Source organism: Aquarana catesbeiana, unplaced genomic scaffold (assembly GCF_042186555.1).
Source record: "Aquarana catesbeiana isolate 2022-GZ unplaced genomic scaffold, ASM4218655v1 unanchor226, whole genome shotgun sequence".
Taxonomy (NCBI): Eukaryota; Metazoa; Chordata; class Amphibia; order Anura; family Ranidae; genus Aquarana; species Aquarana catesbeiana.
Window position 1 is genome coordinate 740,241 of NW_027362653.1, and position 21,758 is coordinate 761,998.

A 21,758-nucleotide genomic window follows, 5' to 3' on the forward strand; every position below is an offset into this window, starting at 1 on the left:
GTCATTTAAAACTACTCGTGGCTATTAATGATTTGTTGGTCCGGCAATACACATAAAAGTTCATTGATAAAAACGGCATTGGATTCCCCCACAGGGGAACCCCGAAGCAAAATTTAAAAAAAATATGCGTGGGGGTCCCCCCAAATTCCATACCAGGCCCTTCAGGTCTGGTATGGATATTAAGGGGAACCCCGCGCCAAAATAAAAAAAAATGGCGTTGGGGTTCCCCTCAAAATTCATACCAGACTCTTAAGGGTCTGGTATGGATTTTAAGGGGAACCCCGCGCCAAAATTAACCACCGGGCAAGGGTTGTGGGGATAAGACCCTTCTCCCCATCAACATGGGAACAAGGTGCTTTTATCAATGAAATTTGATGTGTATTGCCGGACCGACAATTCATTATACCCGCGAGTAGTTTTAAATGACTTTTTTTCCTTTAGAAATGCCATTTTGCTGTCAGACTGTTCTAAACATGGGAAACATGCACCACTTTGCAGGCATACTATAGACACCCCCCAGGTACGAAATTTAAAGGAATATTACACTTTTATTGTTTCACTTTAAGCATCATTAAAATCACTGCTCCCGAAAAAACGGCTGTTTTTAAAACTTTTTTTTGCATTGATACATGTCCCCTGGGACAGGACCCAGGTCCCCAAACACTTTTTAAGACAAAACCATGCATATAAGCCTTTAAAATTAGCACTTTTGATTTTTCATGTTCGTGTCCCATAGACTTTAACGGTGTTCGCGTGTTCAAACAAATGTTTTGCCTGTTCGCATGTTCTGGTGCGAACCGAACCGGGGGGTCGTTCGGCCCATCCCTAGTCAGGACTCTGTGCAGGCCAGTTAAGGTTCTCCACCCCAAACTCACTCATCCATGTCTTTATGGACCTTGCTTTGTGCACTGGTCCACATCATTTGGTGGAGGGGAGACTATGGTGTGGGGTTTTTTTCAGGGGTTGGGCTTGGCCCCTTAGTTCCAGTGAAGGGAACTCTTAAGGCGTCAGCATACCAAGACATTTTGGACAATTTCATGCTCCCAACTTTGTGGGAACAGTTTGGGGATGGCCCCTTTCTGTTCCAACATGACTGCACACCAGTGCACAAAGCAAGGTCCATAAAGACATGGATGAGCGAGTTTGGGGTGGAGGAACCTGACTGGTCTGCACAACCCTGACCTCAGTCATGAACTCAACCCGAAAGAAAACTTTTGGGATGAAAGTTATAGTGGTTTTATGTAATCTCCAGGCCTACGTTTTTTTGGAGCGTGTATTCTCTGACAGCGAATGGGTTAAGGAATGGCGGAAGCAGGTTTTTTTTTTTTTTCAGCGGGGGCACAGTTCCAGGCACCTCCAGCACTGAATGTTTGTAATGGCAAGGGGTTGTGCTACAGTGTCTTTTGATGCTGGCAGCTGGGGGATCTATTTTTGCTGGGGAGGGGGTGATATTGTTCCTGGGGAGGTCTATTGTTGCTGCTAGGGGACCTTCAGTATTGTCTCTGGATGGGATCTATTTTTGCAGGGGGGGGTCTAATTTTGCTGGCGAGGTCTATTGTCGCTGATGGGGGACCTACTGTTGCTTTGGTGCGTCTTATGCTGCTGGGAGGGATCTACTGTTGAGGGGAACAGTCTATTTAAGCTGGCTGCTGGAGGGTCTATAGATTTTGTCTGTGGGGAGATCTATTGTTGCTGCCGGGGTCATTTATAGGATTTGTGTATTTCCCAAGTTCCCCTCAAAGCTGTGTGAGAAGGACCCTTCTAATACTAAGCAAACACAGTTCAGACTTGAGATGTAATTTCTGATCGGGCAGGTAGGACAGGATATAACAGGTGTGCAGGGTGCAAGAAACCCAACAAATACAAAGTAACCCAAATTACATGCACTCCATCCTAACACTGTACAACCAATCATTCTCAACTATCCATCTACAGGGAAACCCACATAGATCACATGAAACATCAATGAGGATGGAGGAGGACCGGAGTCACATGACTGAGAAGATACTAAACCTCACCCTGGAGATCATCTACCTGCTGACCGGAGAGGTGAGGAGGATTCTGGGAGGTCACATGACATCACTCTTATCTCTATTAATAAAACACAGACCTGACCGGAGAGGTGAGGAGGATTCTGGGATTCTAACATGATATTCCTATTGGTTCTCCAATACAGAGATTTCCTCTTGTGAAGTCAGGAGATCATATGACCATCACAGTTCCTCCATGTGAATCCCTAAAACCCGAGAGACACAACATGCAGAAGATTCTAGAAGTCACCAAGAAGATGATGGAGCTTCTGACAGGAGAGGTGAGCGGTGCTGGGAATTCTGGGACATTATCCAGTAACAGACAAGGGATGTTTCTGGATGGTGACTGTATCGTGTGTTTCAGAATCTGTATATTGTCTGCATTTTTACAATTTATTACGTTTTTATTTATTTTTTATTCTATCTTCAGTGTGGAAACCTGAGAGATTCTAAAGCTGATGTTAAAGAAGAAAAGGAGGATGAGGATGGGGTGATTGTCGAGTTAAAGTTGCTAAATGGACACAAAGATCTGTACCAGGACACCATGGTGGAGTCATCCAGCTACAGGAACCCACCAGAGAGATGTCCCCGTCCTCTGTATTCCCGGAATTCCACACAGGAAGGTCACACCATCCCTCACCATCATCAGGTAGATGATTAATAATTATTGGTAGTTCTGATTTATACACTGCATGTTTTTACAAGGAATGTTTATTATATATTCAGAGCGGAAACCTCGGGAATTATAATATTGTTGTTAAAGAAGAGTATAAGGATGATGAGTATGGAGTGATGAAGAGGTTTTCTGAAGGACACAAGGATCTATTTAAGGACATTATGATGGAGTCACCTACTAACAGATACCCACCAGAGAGATGTCCCCATTCTCTGTATTCCCGGGATTCCACACAGGAAGGTCACACCATCCCTCACCATCATCAGGTAGGTGGAGTTGAGGGTCTGGAACATAAAGTGTTGAACACTCTGACATGTGGTGACGATGTGTGGACTCTACAAGATGATATTTTCTATGTGATCTCACATCATAAATACTTCTATTTTACAGATGTTATTTTCTGCCATTCTGTTGGTTTAGGGTGAAGATCTGATGAACATGAAAGTTGAGGGTGAAGAAGAAGAGACGTATGTGAGGGATGATCAGCAATATGCGGAGGAGACTGGAATGACGACGACATTCGAAGAGGAGGACACTCCTACAGAGATCAGCACAGGTGATGTATAACCCCTTCCCGCCGACCGAACGCACATATGCGTACTCGGCTTTCCGGGGTTATACCGGGATGATGCCCGCAGCTGCAGGCATCATCCCGGTACCGTTGTTTACAGCGGGCGATCAGCTACCCGTGTATAACAACCGATGCGGCTAAAAGCCGCTCGGCTGTTATACCGGAGGAGCGGGAGGGGACATCCCCCCCCTCCCGCCGCCTCCCGCTGCTGTTACCGGGCCTCCCGTGCGATCGGGAGGCCCGGTGTCCGTTCGGCTGCCTTCGGCGGCTGGGGGCGGACTGGAACGAAGCTGCGAGCGGCTTCGTTCCAGCCTTCTTGTTGTAAATGCGGAAGCGACGTCATGACGTCACTTCCCGTTTACTCGGCTGCCAATGGCGCCGAATTTAAAAAAGTACACAGTATTCAGAATCGCCGTTTTCGGCGATCTGAATACTTTGAAGTGTAAAGGAGGGATGGGGGGGGTCTTTTAGACCCCCCATCCCTCCATAAAGAGTACCTGTCACTACATATTACTGTCACAAGGGATGTTTACATTGCTTGTGACAGCAATAAAAGTAAAAAAAAAAAAAAAAAATTTAAACACAATTTATAAAGTACAAAAATAAATAAATTAAAAAAAAAAAATTTTAAAGTGCCCCTGTCCCCGCGAGCTCGCGCAGCGAAGAAAACGCATACGGAAGTCGCGCCCGCATATGTAAACGGTGTTCAAACCACACATGTGAGGTATCGCCGCGATCGTCAGAGCGAGAGCAATAATTCTAGCCCTAGACCTCCTCTGTAGCTCAAACCTGGTAACCGTAAAAAATGTTTAAATCGTCGCCTATGGAAATTCAAAGGTACCGTAGTTCGTCGCCATTCCACGAGTGCGTGCAATTATAAAGGGTGACATGTTTCTTATCTATTTACTCGGCGTAACATAATCTTTCACATTATACAAAAAAATTGGGGTAACTTTACTGTTTGGATTTTTTAAAATTCATGAAAGTGTCACTTTTCCAAAAATTTGCGTTTAAAACACCGCTGCACAAATACCGTGTGATAAAAAATATTGCAACAATCGCCATTTTATTCTCTAGATTCTCTGCTAAAAAAATATATATAATGTTTTGGGGTTCCTAAGTCATTTTCTAGCAAAAAATACGTATTTTAACTTGTAAACACCAAATTTCAAAAATAGGCTTAGTCATGAAAGGGATAATATATTCTTCTGTTATCTCTGCTACCTCTTCATTATCAGAGATCACATGACCCAGTGCTTAGACTTGTGGTTGTGTAAAGAGCATGCACCTCACAGTCCCCATTGGTTCCTGCTCTTCTGACAAGGCTGTATAAATGTAGAAGTGATCTGGGAGGAGGAACAAAGGCCCTTTGGCTGAAGAGGGGAGCTGGTTAGGACATCCACAGAGAACATCTGCTCACTAAAATCTACTTGAACAAGATAGAATCTTGATTTAAGTGAACTAACTTACATAGGTTGGACTTGATGGAATTGTGTCTTTTTTCAACCTCACCTACTATGTAACCCTCTCATATCTATTGATCATGTTTTTTTTATATTTTCCAGGAGACGCCATCGAGGAACCCTCAAAGGATCATCTCACTTTATCTCTGGGTTGTAAAATGGAAGCTGAGGACATCACAAGAGATTGTGCAGGAGAAAAGACAATGAGCTCAGCTATGGATGGAAGACTTCACAGTGTGGAGAGACCATCAAATCCCTCTGACTCTGAACAACCTCGTACTGTGAGGGATGGTGCCGGAATTCAGGGGGAGGAGAAATTTTCCTGTTCTGAGTGTGGAAGATGTTTTCTTCATAAATCAGAACTTTTCATACATTATAGATCTCACACAGGGGAAAAGCCAAATTCCTGCCTTGAGTGCGGGAAATGTTTTTTACAGAAATCAGACCTTGTTCTGCATCAGCGATCTCACATGGAGGAGAAGCCATTTTCTTGTAATGAGTGCGGGAAATGTTTTTCACAGAAATCAGACCTTGTTAGACATCAGAGATCTCACACAGGGGAGAAGCCTTTTCCCTGTGCCGAGTGCGGTAAATGTTTTTTACAGAAATCTGCCCTTGTTGTACATCTGAGGTCTCACACAGGGGAGAAGCCGTATTCCTGCCTTCAGTGCGGAAAATGTTTTTCACAGAAATCAGACCTTGATAAACATCAAAGATCTCACACAGGTGAAAAACCATATTCCTGTCCTGAGTGCGGGAAATGTTTTTCACGGGTCTCCTATCTTTACTTGCATCAGAGGATTCACACAGGTGAGAAGCCTTTTTCCTGCTCTGAGTGTGGGAAATGTTATTCATGGAAATCAGACCTTGTTATGCACCAGAGATTGCACACGGGGGAGAAGCCGCATTCTTGCCCCGAATGTGGGAAATGTTTTTCAGAGAAGTCCAGTCTTTGCAGACATCAGAGAATCCACACGGGAGAGAAGCCGTTTTCCTGTGCAGAATGCGGGAAATGCTTTTCACAGAAATCAGACCTTGCTATACATCAGAGATTGCACACAGGGGAGAAGCCATATTCCTGCCCCATATGTGGGAGATGTTTTCCATGGAAGTCAGACCTTGATAATCATCAAAGAACTCACACAGGAGAGAAGCCGTATTCCTGTCCTGAGTGTGGAAAATCTTTTTCTTGGAGGTCCAGTCTTTCTGCACATCAAATATGTCACACAGGGGAAAAGCCGTATTCCTGCCTTGAGTGCGAGAAATGTTATCCACGGAAATCAGAACTTCTTAGACATCAGAGATCTCACAAAGGGGTGAGATCTGAGTTCAGTTCCAGGGAGGTTCACTAAACAGCTCTAAAGTTCCAAACTCCACTGAAGTCAATGGGAGCAGAATATTTAAAGTCCATTTTGAAGGCTAATAGGCAAGAGAATGCCAACTAAAGGGCGTGGCTAGCTGGGCACTGCCCTGATGGACATGTAGAAATGCAATTTTTTTCTTTTTTTTTTTTTTTTTGCAAAATTATGCAAAATTTCTTGTGACACAGAAAAAGACTGGTCAGAAGACAGCTCATAGGCACCACATTCCATCACTTGGAAATAAGACACAAAAAAAGGCTGCTCAAACCAGGAGCTGAGATTTTTAAGATGTCAATAAACCAATTTCATAAACATATGTTAAAAGTCATCGATTTTATTGTATTGATTAAAAAGATTTGAATATAAAAAAAAAAATAACATATATACATTTGAACGAAAAAACATTAAAGTTACTGGATCAGTTCATTTTGGATGTTTACAAATATGATTGATAGTTGATGGCAAGTATGGAATGATAACCCTGCCAATAGATTTGGCTTTTCTCATGGGATATTTATTATCACACCTACAATAAGTGAATAAAGACATATAAATATTCCAAAAAGATAGATGGTGAATGTTAAATCATACATTACAACAATACTCATAAAAACAATATTCATAAAAATTGGTGGGGGGTGGGGGGGGGCATCTTCCCAGTATGCAAGTATGCAATGTTAATGCATGTAGTCATCCAAAAAGGTTTGTATTGACCGCAAGGTCAGAAAAAAAAAAGGAGAAACACACAGAATGGTTGCAGGATGAGGCACTCATGTGCTGGCCGCAGGAGGTGTAGATCAGGTCATTATCCACCAAAAATGTTTTTATATATATATATATATATATATATATATATATATATATATACACACAATTATAATATAATATAATTTTTAGTGGATAATGACCTGATCTACCCCTCCTGCCTCATCCTGCAACCATTCTGTGTGTTTCTCCTTTTTTTTTTTTTTTTTTTTTTGGGTTTACAACCGCTTTAAGCCTGCCTGTGAAGGGGCACAACTGTACGATGTAAACCAGTGACATTTTCGTAGTAGAAATAAAACATTTACATTGCTTTTAAATTACCCCACTAGCTTCTTTCTGTTTAAAAACAAAAGGGCATTCTGTTCATCCATACCAGACCCTATCCTGGATGAGGATCTGGTATAGATTCAAAGTGCGACCCCATAAAAAGTGAACACAAAAAAATGTCACCTGCACTCTAGCACCCAAGGATGCTGTACATGCAAGACACCTGCGTCCTAACAACCAATTATGTCATTGGTTGCTAGGATGCTGTCTGCCATGCGGTCATTGGTAGGTCTGGTGCACTGCAACAAACAATGACTTTTATGACAAAAAATAAATAAAAACGTGTTCCCCCAAGTCAATACCAGACTCTTATCCTTGATGAAGGTCTGGTATGGATTGTAAGGGGGAAAATACAAAAAAAAAAAAAAGAACGGGTCCAAATTCCAAACCGTATTCATTCATAGTATAGATGTTAAGCATGAACCCCATGCACAAAACAAGGGGAAAAAAAAATGTGTGGGGTCCACCCCAAAATCAAACCCTGACCCTTATTTAACCTCTTCCCACCAGCTGCATGCATATATGCAGCCCTATGTAAACACAAATCTGCTGAGAGTGTGCACCCAGCACAGTCAATAGTGGGCACCGGAAAGCTCCTGTGATCGTGAGTATTCCAATCATGTCACTGCTGTGGCAGCCAATCACAGTGGTCACATGACCTGAATGCTCCTGGCATCTACACAGTGCCTTGAAAAAGTATTCATACCGCTTGATATTTTCCACATTTTGTTATGTTACAACCAAAAACGTAAATGTATTTTATTGGAATTTTATGTGATAGACCAACACAAAGTGGCACATTGATTGTGAAGTGGAAGGAAAATGAAAAATGGTTTTCAATTTTTTTATACAAATAAATATGTGAAAAGTGTGGGGTAAATTTTGTATTCAGCCCCCTTTACTCTGATACCCCTAACTAAAATCTAGTGGATCCAATTGCCTTCAGAAGTCACCTAATTAGTAAATGGAGTCCACCTGTGTGTAATCTAATCTCAGTATAAATACAGCTGTTCTGTGAAGCCCTCGGAGGTTTGTTAGAGAATCTTAGTGAACAAACAGCATCTTGAAGGCCAAGGAACACACCAAGGCACTGTAGATGTTCTTAAAGGGCCGGGAGGCAGTTGAGGGAAGGGGTTAAACATGTAGCCTGGCTGGACAGGAAACGAGGGGGTGCGCACCAACTTCTGAACTATACCAGGCTACATGCCCTCCAAATAGGTAGGGTGCCTTACCGGGGGGGGGGGGGGGGACTTCTCTGGCAAAGCACCTTTTCTAAGTAGACATAAAAATAGGAGGACCCCAAATACAGGCCCCTCCCCAAGAGGTACATAGTACTTATTAAAAAAAAAATTGAAAAGGTAAACTCACAATGACATTATGAGGAGCACTTATATTGGAAGAAAATATGAACACAATGACAAAGTCCTTTGTTAAAAAAATAAAATGTCCAATGTAAATCCATCGTCCTTCACATCATCCAGCAGTGTAAATCCACATCAAATATTAGAAAAAAGAAGAAAGAAAAGCTGTAGGACTTTAATGGTTGCCATCCATAACCCCAAAGAAATAAGTACTTCAAAAATAAGAAAATATACATAGTTACATAGTAGGTGAGGTTGAAAAAAGATACAAGTCCATCAAGTCCAACCTATGTGTGTGATTATATGTCAGTATTACATTGTATATCCCTGTATGTTGCGGTCATTCAGGTGCTTATCTAATAGTTTTTTGAAACTATCAATGCTCCCCGCTGAGACCACCGCCTGTGGAAGGGAATTCCACATCCTCGCCGCTCTAATTCCCCGTACACACGGTCGGATTTTCCAACGGAAAATGTGCGATCGGAGCGTGTTGTCGGAAATTCCAACCGTGTGTGAGCTCCATCGGATTTTCTGACACACAAAGTTTAAGAGCAGGATATAAAATTTTCCGACAACAAAATCCGTTGTCGGAATTTCCGATCGTGTGTACACAAATCCGACGCACAAAGTGCCACGCATGCTCAGAATAAATAAAGAGATGAAAGCTATTGGCTACTGCCCCGTTTATAGTCCCGACGTACATGTTTTACGTCACCATGTTCAGAATGATCGGATTTTCCGACAACTTTGACCGTGTGTATGCAAGACAAGTTTGAGCCAACATCCGTCTGAAAAAATCCTAGGATTTTGTTGTTGGAATGTGCGATCAATGTCCGACCGTGTGTACGGGGCATTACAGTAAAGAACCCTCTAAGTAGTTTAAGGTTAAACCTCTTTTCTTCTAATTTTAATGAGTGGCCACAAGTCTCTTTTGCGAAAAAGTTTTATTCCTATTGTGGGGTGACCAGTACGGTATTTGTATATTGAAATCATATCCCCTCTCAAGTGTCTCTTCTCCAGAGAGAATAAGTTCAGTGCTTGCAACCTTAAACGTTTATTAACAACATCTGATGATCCATTAAAGTGAATTCCATAAAAACAAATGCAAAATGTATTCGACTGTAGGCCTCATGCACACTGGACGTTAAATTAACGTTATAAAAACAGCAGTAGCTTTGCAGTAAGTTTTTCAATGTTTTTGCAATAGCGTTTTTCCATGTTTTTTTTTTAATAGATCAAAAACCACTGGTGAGCTGTGTTTTTGAGCGTTTATCACCGTTTAATGTTAGAGCATTTTTACAGCTGAAAAACTCCTCTCCAAACCCACTAGTTTTGGGGGTTTTTTTTAAAGCCAAAAAAAATTTGAAGCCAAAAACAGCTGCTGTAAAAAGTCCCATGTGCATGATGTTGCATTTTCCATCTGTGTACAAAATATCTGCATAAACTGAGACCTGTGTGCGTCAGCCCTGTATACTTATGTTACATAAGAAGATCATAACAGTAGAAGTCTTCCATCCAGGAATCAGTAGATAATCATTGGTAAGGATCTCTACGTGTTTCGCCAACAGGCTTCTTCAGGGGTTCCTATTAGTGCTGGAAAATGCATTGCAGTTATTTTCTACTACTTTACACAGTTGCAAAAGCCAAACAAAAAGAGAAAATATATTCATAACTCTATAGCAATGTTCAGTACTCACATCTATACAAACAAAAAGCAAGTACCAGAGTAACAAACTGCTTGGTTCAAGAGAGAGGGGAAAATTATGGACTCACAAGGAGGTGCTGCATGCGGACCAAACCAGCTGAAACAGGAGCCCAATAGGGCATTCCATTCCCTATTTAATAACAGCCTTATATAGTGTATTACACAGAGGGTATATTAAAGCTCTCTTCTAGGCATAACAATCTTAAGGGGGGGTAGAGGTTAGGGGTTTTGGTGGTCAGAATGAGCTAAAAGTAATTGAAAAATAACATTAGAAAGAAGTTGTATAAAAATCTAATAATCAAAACAAACGGTTGGTCACAGGGTCATATTGTGTGCCTACAAGGAAATGGAATTTACATAAAGAAGTCCAAAGACTAAAATGAAGTAGATTTTTAAACAATTATTATGGGGACTTTGATCATGGGCGGTGCCCAGAAGTACGGGGACCCCCAACCCAAAAGTCAATAAAGTCTTCTGTTTTAGGTATATCAAAAACTGACCTTCAAGAGTATTCGTAGGAGCCAATCTGTCAGTAGACGGTCCACAACATGCCATCACACCCCCCTTAAGTAGAAAAAAGTGCCTGCCTCAGACCTCGTAAGTCATCCCTATATATAAGGAATAAAATGGCTGCCACCACTACAACTCCTTCCCGTGCACGCCACGTACACTCTCTTTGTAGGGGGAAGTGCAGGCAGATAGGTCTCCGGGCACGTGTGAACCAAGGCCGACCATGTCCAGGAATGGTGGGGCAGAGTTGAGAGTGTCCGCAGCGCGGCATCCAAGTCAGGCCAGAATGACACCAGACATGAGGCGCAAAGGCTGTGCACCACCATCCCCTCACCTGGCACGAAACATACAATAACACTGTGAGAAAGACCTATACTAGGGAAAAAGACCCCAGAAACTGAGGCGCTTATTTAAAAAAAAAAGGTCCTACTTTGTAAATACATCATCTGACAATGTGATGTATAAACCTGCTGACACATCCATTCCCAATGACTGATCACCACAAATGACTGCTCCTGGCATTGGGAGCAGGCGTGTCAATGTCCTCATTAGGAATGAGGCAGTGGGCATCGTTCATGGATTACATTATTTATTTATTTTTTAAATAAAGTACTTGTCAAGGGTGTGTGTTTATGTAGCAGAGCGCCCTCTTACCCACCTTTCCTAGTGGCAGCCACATGGCCCTTTAACTCCAATACAGCCATTCAAGTAAGCTGGCATTACTCAAAGCTGCTTGAACTGCTTTACTAGACATGGCCATACCTGTGTGGAGTTGTCAGAAACCATGAAATCAGGCCAAGACAGAAGTACAGTTAAATCACACTTGTTTAATAATAAAAGTAAAAAAAACAAACGTAGTCAAAACATAGCAAAAGTTCAGTAACCGGAACGGATAGTCAGCCAAGCCAGGATTCTGGGATCAATGTAGTGGAACAGCAAGCAGGATCTGGAGCCAGAAGGAATGTCAGCAAAGCAAGTCTTGAACAGCATCGCAGGAGATAGTTTCTGTGATGTTGACCAAGGCGAAGGCAGAGATCCTCTGGACTGGACAGCTTAAATAGGGAGGACTGATGAGCAGGATATCATCAACAGCTGAGTACCTGTGGAGAGATAGGAGCTGGCAATTAGCCGACAGCTGGGCGGCCAGCTCAGAGAAGGAAGGGCTGAGCCCAGCCCTGACAGGAGTCTGCTGTGGGGTTCCAGTCCTCAACTATCTGGGCTATCCACTGCAGCCAGTCCCCTGACAAAAAAGAGAGAGACTGTGTTCCCTCTCAGGGCGTCACAAGTATTTGCCTTAAAGTATAATTCCATGCTATACCTAACTAATCTCTATACCTAAAAATGCTCCCTCCCCACTCCCAACACTGATTCCAACTAACCTGAGTAAGAATAGATGTATATACTTGCCTATTTTCAGCCTGCTCCAGTCCAATCACATGATCTCTGTGTCATCCAGAGGCAGCTAAAATGCCAGTGGGTACCTGTATCTTTGTGACCTTTAGCACGCTGCTTGCTACCTTGTAACCAGGCTGACAGGCACTCCTGGAGACATGATCTAGGATAAGGGTCTGGAACTGATTTTGGGGGGAAACCCTATGGGGTTTTTTTAGGAATAATTAAAAAAAAGAGTGTGCGTCCTGCCAAAATCAGTATCCAGTGCAAAAAAAAAGAAAACACAAAAATGTTATGGGGTTCCCCTAAAAATCCATACAAGAACCTTATCCTTCGAAACGCGTCAGCCAGCAGTGGTTCACACGTCCTCTCTTTAGGATCTGGAGACTGCTTTTAGTAGACGGATTGCCACAAGCTAATGATTGTTACAGTGTGGTTTTCTTTCCATCTTTGTGAGTAGTTTTTAATATTTTTTCTTTTAATAAATATATCAAAGGATATTGCACAAGGCTGGTACGCCCTCTTTTTTCTATTCTTTTTTTGACTGCTAGGATATCCCTATCCTGGAGGGCGGCAAGGCCTAAAGACACTATCCATTCTGAACCTTGGATTGCCTGGTTAACACATTCGTGCGCAAGAGTATTTGCTTTGCTGCCACAACGCTGCCTGCCTGGAGTTTGCATGTTCTCCCTGTGCCTGCGTGAGTTTCCTCCCACACTCCAAAGACATTCTGGTAGGTTAATTGGCTTAATTGGTTAATTGGCTTCTGTCCAAAATAAATTGGCCCTAGTATATGAATGTGAGTTGGGGACCTTGAATTGTGGGCTCCTTGAGGGTAGGGACCAATGTGAGTGTGCGATGTGTGGAGCGCTGCGTAAATTGACGGTGCTATATGGGTACCTTAAGTAAATAATAATATAATAGAAGAGCATCTTAATGAGAAACAATGTACAGGGATAGGGACAATTGTAGACTCTCACTCAGGTTAAACTGGATGGATTGGTGTCTTTATTCAACCTTACTAACTATGTAACTATGTAATTAGTGCCCATCAGTGCTGCCTCATCAGTGAAGGAGAAAAATGACTTATTTACAAATTATGTAAAGTGTAAAGAGTAAAGTAGTTAGTAAGGAGTACATGGGTTTAAACCAGAGTAAAGTAGTTTAAACCCACGTACTCCTTAATAACTACTTTACTCTGCTGCTAAAAAATCCCCAGGGGGACTTTTCCCATATTGTACTATTTAGGCCTGCAGCACCATTATCTCTCCTCATATGTGTCTCTCCCATGCTACTTATTTACAGAATTTACTGACAGAAACTAAGAAAAACTTTTTTTTTTCAAAGTTTTTGTCCTTTTTTTTTTTTAGGAAAAAATAAAAAAAACCCAGGAGTGATTAAATACCACCAAAAGAAAGCTCTATTTGTGTGAATAAAATGATAAAAACTTCACATGGTTACCGTGTAGCATGACCGTGCAATTGTCATTCAAAGTGTGACAGCGCTGAAAGCTGAAAAATGGCCTGGGCGGGTAAGTGCCCTGTATTGAGGTGGTTAAGGGGTGTGGCAAGGGGCATGTTATATGCCTACATACATTTGTTAGTAGGTGTCCCTCATTCCCATCTCAAAATGTTGGGAGATATGGTGTTGTCAGTGAGTACAAGGTGTAACCTTACCCAGCATTAGTGGTTAGTGGTGGTACTTACCTGATCACACACTCCCACTGCCTCTCTGCTGATGTCGGAGTTCTACTCTCACTATCAGAAAGGAGATCACGGCTCCCAACAGTCTGGTATAATTGCAGCGCCTGGTGATGGAACTCAGAGAGTGTTCCAGCAATCATCACCTCACTGCCACTCTGCACAGTGTCCCGGAGCCTGCAAGATAAGGACATAATGGGACAGTAGCAAAAAATCCTGGGACTGTCCTGCAATATCTAAGACAACGTTGGGCTCATAATATGACGTTTCTCAGAGCTGCAGTTCCTCTGAGCGCCATAAGATGGAGTTCTCACTTCTACCAAGATAAGACGTCTCTATGGAATAAAGACAGGAAGTGATGTCAGGAACAGACAGGAAGTTCCGGGTGAGAGGTGAGTCGGGAGGAAGTAGAGAGGAGACATTGCTTGAAGTGGTAGCAGAGGAGGTAATAAGATCTTATATATATATAAGATCTGGGGTGTAGAGGGGTCAGAGTGCTGGGGGGGATATCTGGGGTGTAGAGGGGTCAGAGTGCTGGGGGGATATCTGGGGATGTAGAGGGGTCAGAGTGCTGGGGGGATATCTGGGATGTAGAGGAGTCAGAGTGCTGGGGAGATATCTGGGGTGTAGAGGGGTCAGAGTGCTGGGGGGATATCTGGGGTGTAGAGGGGTCAGAGTGCTGGGGGGATATCTGGGGTGAAGAGGGGTCAGAGTGCTCGGGGGATATCTGGGGTGTAGAGGGGTCAGAGTGCTGGGGGAATATCTGGGGGTGTAGAGGGGTCAGAGTGCTGGGGGAATATCTGGGGGTGTAGAGGGGTCAGAGTGCTGGGGGGATATCTGGGGTATAGAGGGGTCAGAGCGCTGGGGAGATATCTGGGGTGTAGAGGGGCCAGAGTGCTCGGGGGATATCTGGGGGTGTAGAGGGACCAGAGTGCTGGGGGGATATCTGGGGTGAAGAGAGGTCCGATTGCTGGGGGGGGGGGATATCTGGGGGTGTAGGGGGGGGTCAGAGTGCTGGGGGGATATCTGGGGTGTAGAGGGGTCAGAGTACTGGGGAGATATCTGGGGTGTAGAGGGGCCAGAGTGCTGGGGGGATATCTGGGGTGTAGAGGGGTCAGAGTGCTGGGGGGATATCTGGGGTGTAGAGGGGTCAGAGTGCTCGGGGGATATCTGGGGTGTAGAGGGGTCAGAGTGCTGGGGGGATATCTGGAGTGTAGAGGGGTCAGAGTGCTGGGGGGATATCTGGGGATGTAGAGGGGTCAGAGTGCTGGGGGGATATCTGGGGATGTAGAGGGGTCAGAGTGCTGGGGGGATATCTGGGGATGTAGAGGGATCAGAGTGCTGGGGGGATATCTGGGGATGTAGAGGGATCAGAGTGCTGGGGGGATATCTGGGGATGTAGAGGGATCAGAGTGCTGGGGGGATATCTGGGGATGTAGAGGGATCAGAGTGCTGGGGGGATATCTGGGGTGTAGAGGGGTCAGAGTGCTGAGGGGATATCTGGGGTGTAGAGGGGTCAGAGTGCTGAGGGGATATCTGGGGTGTAGTGGGGTCAGAGTGCTGGGGGGATATCTGGGGATGTAGAGGGGTCAGAGTGCTGGGGGGATATCTGGGGATGTAGAGGGGTCAGAGTGCTGGGGGGATATCTGGGGTGTAGTGGGGTCAGAGTGCTGGGGGGATATCTGGGGATGTCTGGGGTGAAGAGGGGTCTGATTGCTGGGGGGGGGGGGGATATCTGGGGTGTAGAGGGGTCAGAGTGCTGGGGGGATATCTGGGGTGTAGAGGGGTCAGAGTGCTGGGGGGATATCTGGGGATGTAGAGGGGTCAGAGTGCTGGGGGGATATCTGGGGATGTAGAGGAGTCAGAGTGCTGGGGGGGATATCTGGGGTGTAGAGGGGTCAGAGTGCTGGGGGGATATCTGGGGGTGTAGAGGGGTCAGAGTGCTGGGGGGATATCTGGGGGTGTAGAGCGGTCAGAGTGCTGGGGGGATATCTGGGGGTGTAGAGGGGTCAGAGTGCTGGGGGGATATCTGGGGATGTAGAGGGGTCAGAGTGCTGGGGGATATCTGGGGATGTAGAGGGGTCAGAGTGCTGGGGGGATATCTGGGGGTGTAGAGGGGTCAGAGTGCTGGGGGGATATCTGGGGATGTAGAGGGGTCAGAGTGCTGGGGGGATATCTGGGGGTGTAGAGGAGTCAGAGTGCTGGGGGGATATCTGGGGATGTAGAGGAGTCAGAGTGCTGGGGGGGATATCTGGGGTGTAGAGGGGTCAGAGTGCTGGGGGGATATCTGGGGGTGTAGAGGGGTCAGAGTGCTGGGGGGATATCTGGGGGTGTAGAGCGGTCAGAGTGCTGGGGGGATATCTGGGGGTGTAGAGGGGTCAGAGTGCTGGGGGGATATCTGGGGATGTAGAGGGGTCAGAGTGCTGGGGGATATCTGGGGATGTAGAGGGGTCAGAGTGCTGGGGGGATATCTGGGGGTGTAGAGGGGTCAGAGTGCTGGGGGGATATCTGGAGTGTAGAGGGGTCAGAGTGCTGGGGGGATATCTGGGGATGTAGAGGGGTCAGAGTGCTGGGGGGATATCTGGGGATGTAGAGGGGTCAGAGTGCTGGGGGGATATCTGGGGATGTAGAGGGGTCAGAGTGCTGGGGGATATCTGGGGATGTAGAGGGGTCAGAGTGCTGGGGGGGGATATCTGGGGTGTAGAGGGGTCAGAGTGCTGGGGGGGGATATCTGGGGTGTAGAGGGGTCAGAGTGCTGGGGGGATATCTGGGGTGTAGAGGGGTCAGAGTGCTGGGGGGATATCTGGGGATGTAGAGGGGTCAGAGTTCTGGGGGGATATCTGGGGATGTAGAGGGGTCAGAGTGCTGGGGGGGATATCTGGGGTGTAGAGGGGTCAGAGTGCTGGGGGGATATCTGGGGGTGTAGAGGGGTCAGAGTGCTGGGGGGATATCTGGGGATGTAGAGGGGTCAGAGTGCTGGGGGGATATCTGGGGGTGTAGAGGGGTCAGAGTACTGGGGGGATATCTGGGGATGTAGAGGGGTCAGAGTGCTGGGGGGGATATCTGGGGTGTAGAGGGGTCAGAGTGCTGGGGGGGATATCTGGGGTGTAGGGGGGGCAGAGTGCTGGGGGGATATCTGGGATGTAGAGGGGTCAGAGTGCTGGGGGGGGGATATCTGGGGTGTAGAGGGGTCAGAGTGCTGGGGGGATATCTGGGGGTGTAGAGGGGTCAGAGTGCTGGGGGGATATCTGGGGATGTAGAGGGGTTAGAGTGCTGGGGGGATATCTGGGGGTGTAGAGGGGTCAGAGTGCTGGGGGGATATCTGGGGATGTAGAGGGGTCAGAGTGCTGGGGGGATATCTGGGGGTGTAGAGGGGTCAGAGTACTGGGGGGATATCTGGGGATGTAGAGGGGTCAGAGTGCTGGGGGATATCTGGGGATGTAGAGGGGTCAGAGTGCTGGGGGGGATATCTGGGGTGTAGAGGGGTCAGAGTGCTGGGGGGGGATATCTGGGGTGTAGGGGGGTCAGAGTGCTGGGGGATATCTGGGGATGTAGAGGGGTCAGAGTGCTGGGGGGGATATCTGGGGTGTAGAGGGGTCAGAGTGCTGGGGGGGGATATCTGGGGTGTAGGGGGGTCAGAGTGCTGGGGGGATATCTTTGATGTAGAGGGGTCAGAGTGCTGGGGGGGGGGGGGATATCTGGGGTGTAGAGGGGTCAGAGTGCTGTGGGGGGGGGGGATATCTGGGGTGTAGAGGGGTCAGAGTGCTGGGAGGGATATCTGGGGTGTAGGGGGGTCAGAGTGCTGGGGAGATATCTGGGGTGTGGAGGGATCAGAGTGCTGGGGGGGATATCTGGGGTGTAGGGGGGTCAGAGTGCTGGGGAGATATCTGGGGTGTAGAGGGGTCAGAGTGCTGGGGGGGGATATCTGGGGTGTAGAGGGGTCAGAGTGCTGGGGGGGGGATATCTGGGGTGTAGAGGGGTCAGAGTGCTGGGGGGGGATATCTGGGGTGTAGAGGGGTCAGAGTGCTGGGGGGGATATCTGGGGTGTAGGGGGGTCAGAGTGCTGGGGAGATATCTGGGGTGTAGAGGGGTCAGAGTGCTGGGGGGGGATATCTGGGAATGTAGAGGGGTCGGAGTGCTGCAAGGAATATCTGGGGTTTAGAGGGGTCAGAGTGCTGGGGGGATATCTGGGGTGTAGAGGGGTCAGAGTGCTGGGGGGGGGATATCTGGGGTGTAGAGGGGTCAGAGTGCTGGGGGGGATATCTGGGGTGTAGGGGGGTCAGAGTGCTGGGGAGATATCTGGGGTGTAGAGGGGTCAGAGTGCTGGGGGGGGGGGATATCTGGGAATGTAGAGGGGTCGGAGTGCTGCAAGGAATATCTGGGGTTTAGAGGGGTCAGAGTGCTGGGGGGATATCTGGGGTGTAGAGGGGCCATAGTGCTGGGGAGGCATCAATCTAGCAGATATATTATATGCACTTTGTTACTTGATGCTATTAGGACAGCCCTGTCGCCATCCGTTATGTGTTCTCGGAAATCAACCAGCACACTGCAGATTGTTTTTCCAGTCCTGACATGCTTAACAGCCGTATAACATTACACACAGTCCATTATCCCACAGCTGCCATTGAAATGTCAAGGATGCAAACCATTGGCAACTTCTGTAGATAACCAAGGTGCAGACCTTGTATAGTGTAGGAGGGAATGCGACCCACAAGTTAAACCAGCTCTGATACAGTTGTCACAACCTGCAATATTTTGGCCACCACTAGAAAGAGCATCGACCCAAAATCTAGCTGGCTGGCCACACACAGGCAGATAAAAATCTTGTATGCAATCTGCTGCACTCTAAGCACTCTTCCCACCTGCACATCAGACAATATGACAGAGACACTTCTGTCACCAGGATTCAGATACATATAGAAGCTGCAACAGTTAAACTATTAGAAAACAGGAACACTTACCGAATAGTCTCTGCTTCTGGTCTGGTTGAAATACAGCAGCAGCTCTTGTATGGAAGGTCATGTGGTCCAATTGTGTGTCTACGTTCTGCAAACTCCCCTTTATGAGATATTCCAGTCCTCCAATCAGGGTTTCTGATCCAGATAGCAGGGACAATAAATACCTGTCTATAACCAATTATCTCTGTGATATTTACCAAGCAACATCTATTTACAAATACAGACACTAGAGGGAAGGTGCTTCCTACACATGTGCCAATTTCCATTGGGAGCAGCTCACCTATTAACCCCTTACATCTCCATCCCAATATTATACAACCAATACAGTCCAGATAATTCTTTTTCTACAGAGAAACCTACAAAGATCACATGATCACATCAATGAGGATGGAGGAGGACTGGAGTCACATGACTGAGAGGCTATTAAACCTCACCCTGGAGATCATCTACCTGCTGACAAGAGAGGTGAGGAGGATTCTGGGAAGTCACATGACAACACTCTTATTTCTATTAATAAAACACAGGCCTGACCAGAGGGGCGAGGAGGATTCTGGGAATGTGGCATGATATTACTGTTTTTTGCTTGAATAGAGTTTTCCTCCTGTGAAGTTTGGAGATCATATGACCATCACAGTGCCTCCACCTCACTCCCTAAATCCTGAGGTAAACGGCAATAGGAAGATACTAGAAGTCACCAAGAAGATGATGGAGCTGCTGACAGGAGAGGTGAGCGGTGCTGGGAATTCTGGGACATTATCCAGTAACAGACAAGGGATGTGTCTGGATGGTGACTGTATCATTGTGTCTGTCAGGTTCCTATAAGGTGTCAGGATGTCACTGTCTATTTCTCCATGGAGGAGTGGGAGTATTTAGAAGGACACAAGGATCTCTACAAGGACGTCATGATGGACAATCAGCCGCCCCTCACATCACCAGGTAATTGTAAAGTGTAGAGCAGTACGGAGGTACCATCTAGATCCCTCATCATCTGATAAACACATAGAAACAATGTATTCAGTCAGTGTGTGTGTTTCCTACAGATGGATCCAGTAATGTGAACCCACCAGTGAGATGTCCCCATCCTCTGTATTCCCAGGATCCCACACAGGAAGATGACACCATCACTCACCATGATCAGGTCGGTGGAGTTGAGGGTCTGGAACATAAAGTGATTGAACACTCTGACATGTGGAAACGATGATTTTCTATGTGATCTTACACCATTCTGTGGGTTTAGGGTGAAGATCTGATGAACATGAATGTTGAGGGTGAAGTAGAAGAGATATATGTGAGGGATGATCAGCAGGAGGCTGGAATGACGAGGACATTCAAAAAGAACACTCCTACAGAGATCAACACAGGTGAGCCATAATAAATAATAAATAAATATATATACACCTCTTTATTATTAGAGATCGCATGACCCAGTGCCTAGGTTTGTGGTTGTGTGAAGAGTATGCACCTCCCAGTCCTCAGTGGTTCCTGCTCTTCTGAAAAGACTGTGTAGAGGAAGAAGTGATCTGGGAGGAGGAACAAAGGCCCTTTTAATAAAGAGGGGAAGTCCCAGCTGGCTGGAACATCCACAGAGAACATCTACTCACTCAAATCTACCTGATCCAGATGGAATCTTGATTTAAGTAATCTAACCAACTTGCATATATTGATCATATTTTTATATTTTCCAGGACACGTCATCAAGAAACCTTCAAAGTATCATCTCACTTTATCTCCAAGTTGTAAAATGGAAGATGAGGACATCACAAGAGATTGTACAGGAGAAAAGACAATAAGCTCAGCTATGGATGGTGGACTTCACAGTGTGGATAGACCATCAAATCCTTCTGACTCTGAGCAACCTCGTACTGTGGGGGATGGTGCCGGAATTCAGGGGGAGGAGAATTTTTTCTGTCTTGAATGTGGGGAAAATTTCAGCTCTGAAATAAGTCTTACTGTACATCAGAAATCTCACACCGGTGAGAAGCTTCATTCATGTTCTGAGTGCGGAAAATGCTTTCTTCATAAATCAGAACTTGTCATACATTGCAGATCTCACATGAACAAGAAGCCAAATTCCTGCCCCGAATGCAGGAAATGTTTTACAAGGCAATCACAACTTCAAAGACATCAGAAATCTCACACAGAGAAGCCGCATTCCTGCCCTGAGTGCGGGAAAGGTTTTTCACAGAAATCAGACCTTGTTATACACCAGAGATCTCACACTGGTGAGAAGCCCTTTTCCTGCTCTGAGTGCAGGAAATGTTTTTCACATAAGTCAAATCTTGTTAAACATCAGAGAGTACACACAGGAGAGAAGCCGTACCCCTGCCCTGAGTGCGGGAAATGTTTTTCACAGGTGTCCACTCTGTACACACATCAGAGGATTCACACAGGTGAGAAGCCATATTTCTGCCCTGAGTGTGGAAAATGTTTTTCACAGAAATCAGCCCTTCTTCAACATCAGAGAATGCACACAGGTGAGAAGCCATATGTCTGCTCCGTGTGCGGGAATTGTTTTTCATGGAAAGCAGAACTTGACTATCACCAAAGATCCCATGCAGGGGAGACGCTGAATTCCTGACCTAAGTGTGGAAAATGTTTTTCTCAGAAGTCCCATCTTTACATCAGATATGCCACATGCAGGAAAAGCAGTTTTCCTGCCCCGAGTGTGGAAATTGTTTTACACAGAACTCAAACCTTGTTAAACATCAAAAATCTCACAGAGGGGTGTAGGGATGAGTCGAACATTTCTTGGTTCAGTTTGTGGGAGGTTCACTGAACTTCTCCAAAGTTTTTAATGTTAATCTGAACCCCATTGAAGTCAATGAGAGCAGAATCTTTAAAATCCATCCAGGCCATTTTAATGGTTCAAAAACAATGGATTCTTAAACAAAGGGCACATGTACGATGTAAAATCACTGCAGCCTCATCCATGTCCACCA

At 45.8% G+C, this 21,758-nt stretch overlaps 1 protein-coding gene across 1 annotated transcript in view; it reads left to right on the top strand.

Moving 5' to 3' along the window:
- Nucleotides 1–21,758, top strand: part of LOC141121628 (uncharacterized) — a 114,066-nt gene that overhangs the window by 47,603 nt on the left and 44,705 nt on the right. Inside the window, exons 4-8 of the mRNA XM_073611278.1 lie at nt 2,461–2,679; nt 2,757–2,972; nt 3,127–3,262; nt 4,843–5,940; nt 21,012–21,394. Of these exons, the coding sequence (XP_073467379.1) occupies nt 2,461–2,679; nt 2,757–2,972; nt 3,127–3,262; nt 4,843–5,940; nt 21,012–21,394 (2,052 nt within the window). The remainder of the gene's footprint in view (nt 1–2,460; nt 2,680–2,756; nt 2,973–3,126; nt 3,263–4,842; nt 5,941–21,011; nt 21,395–21,758) is intronic.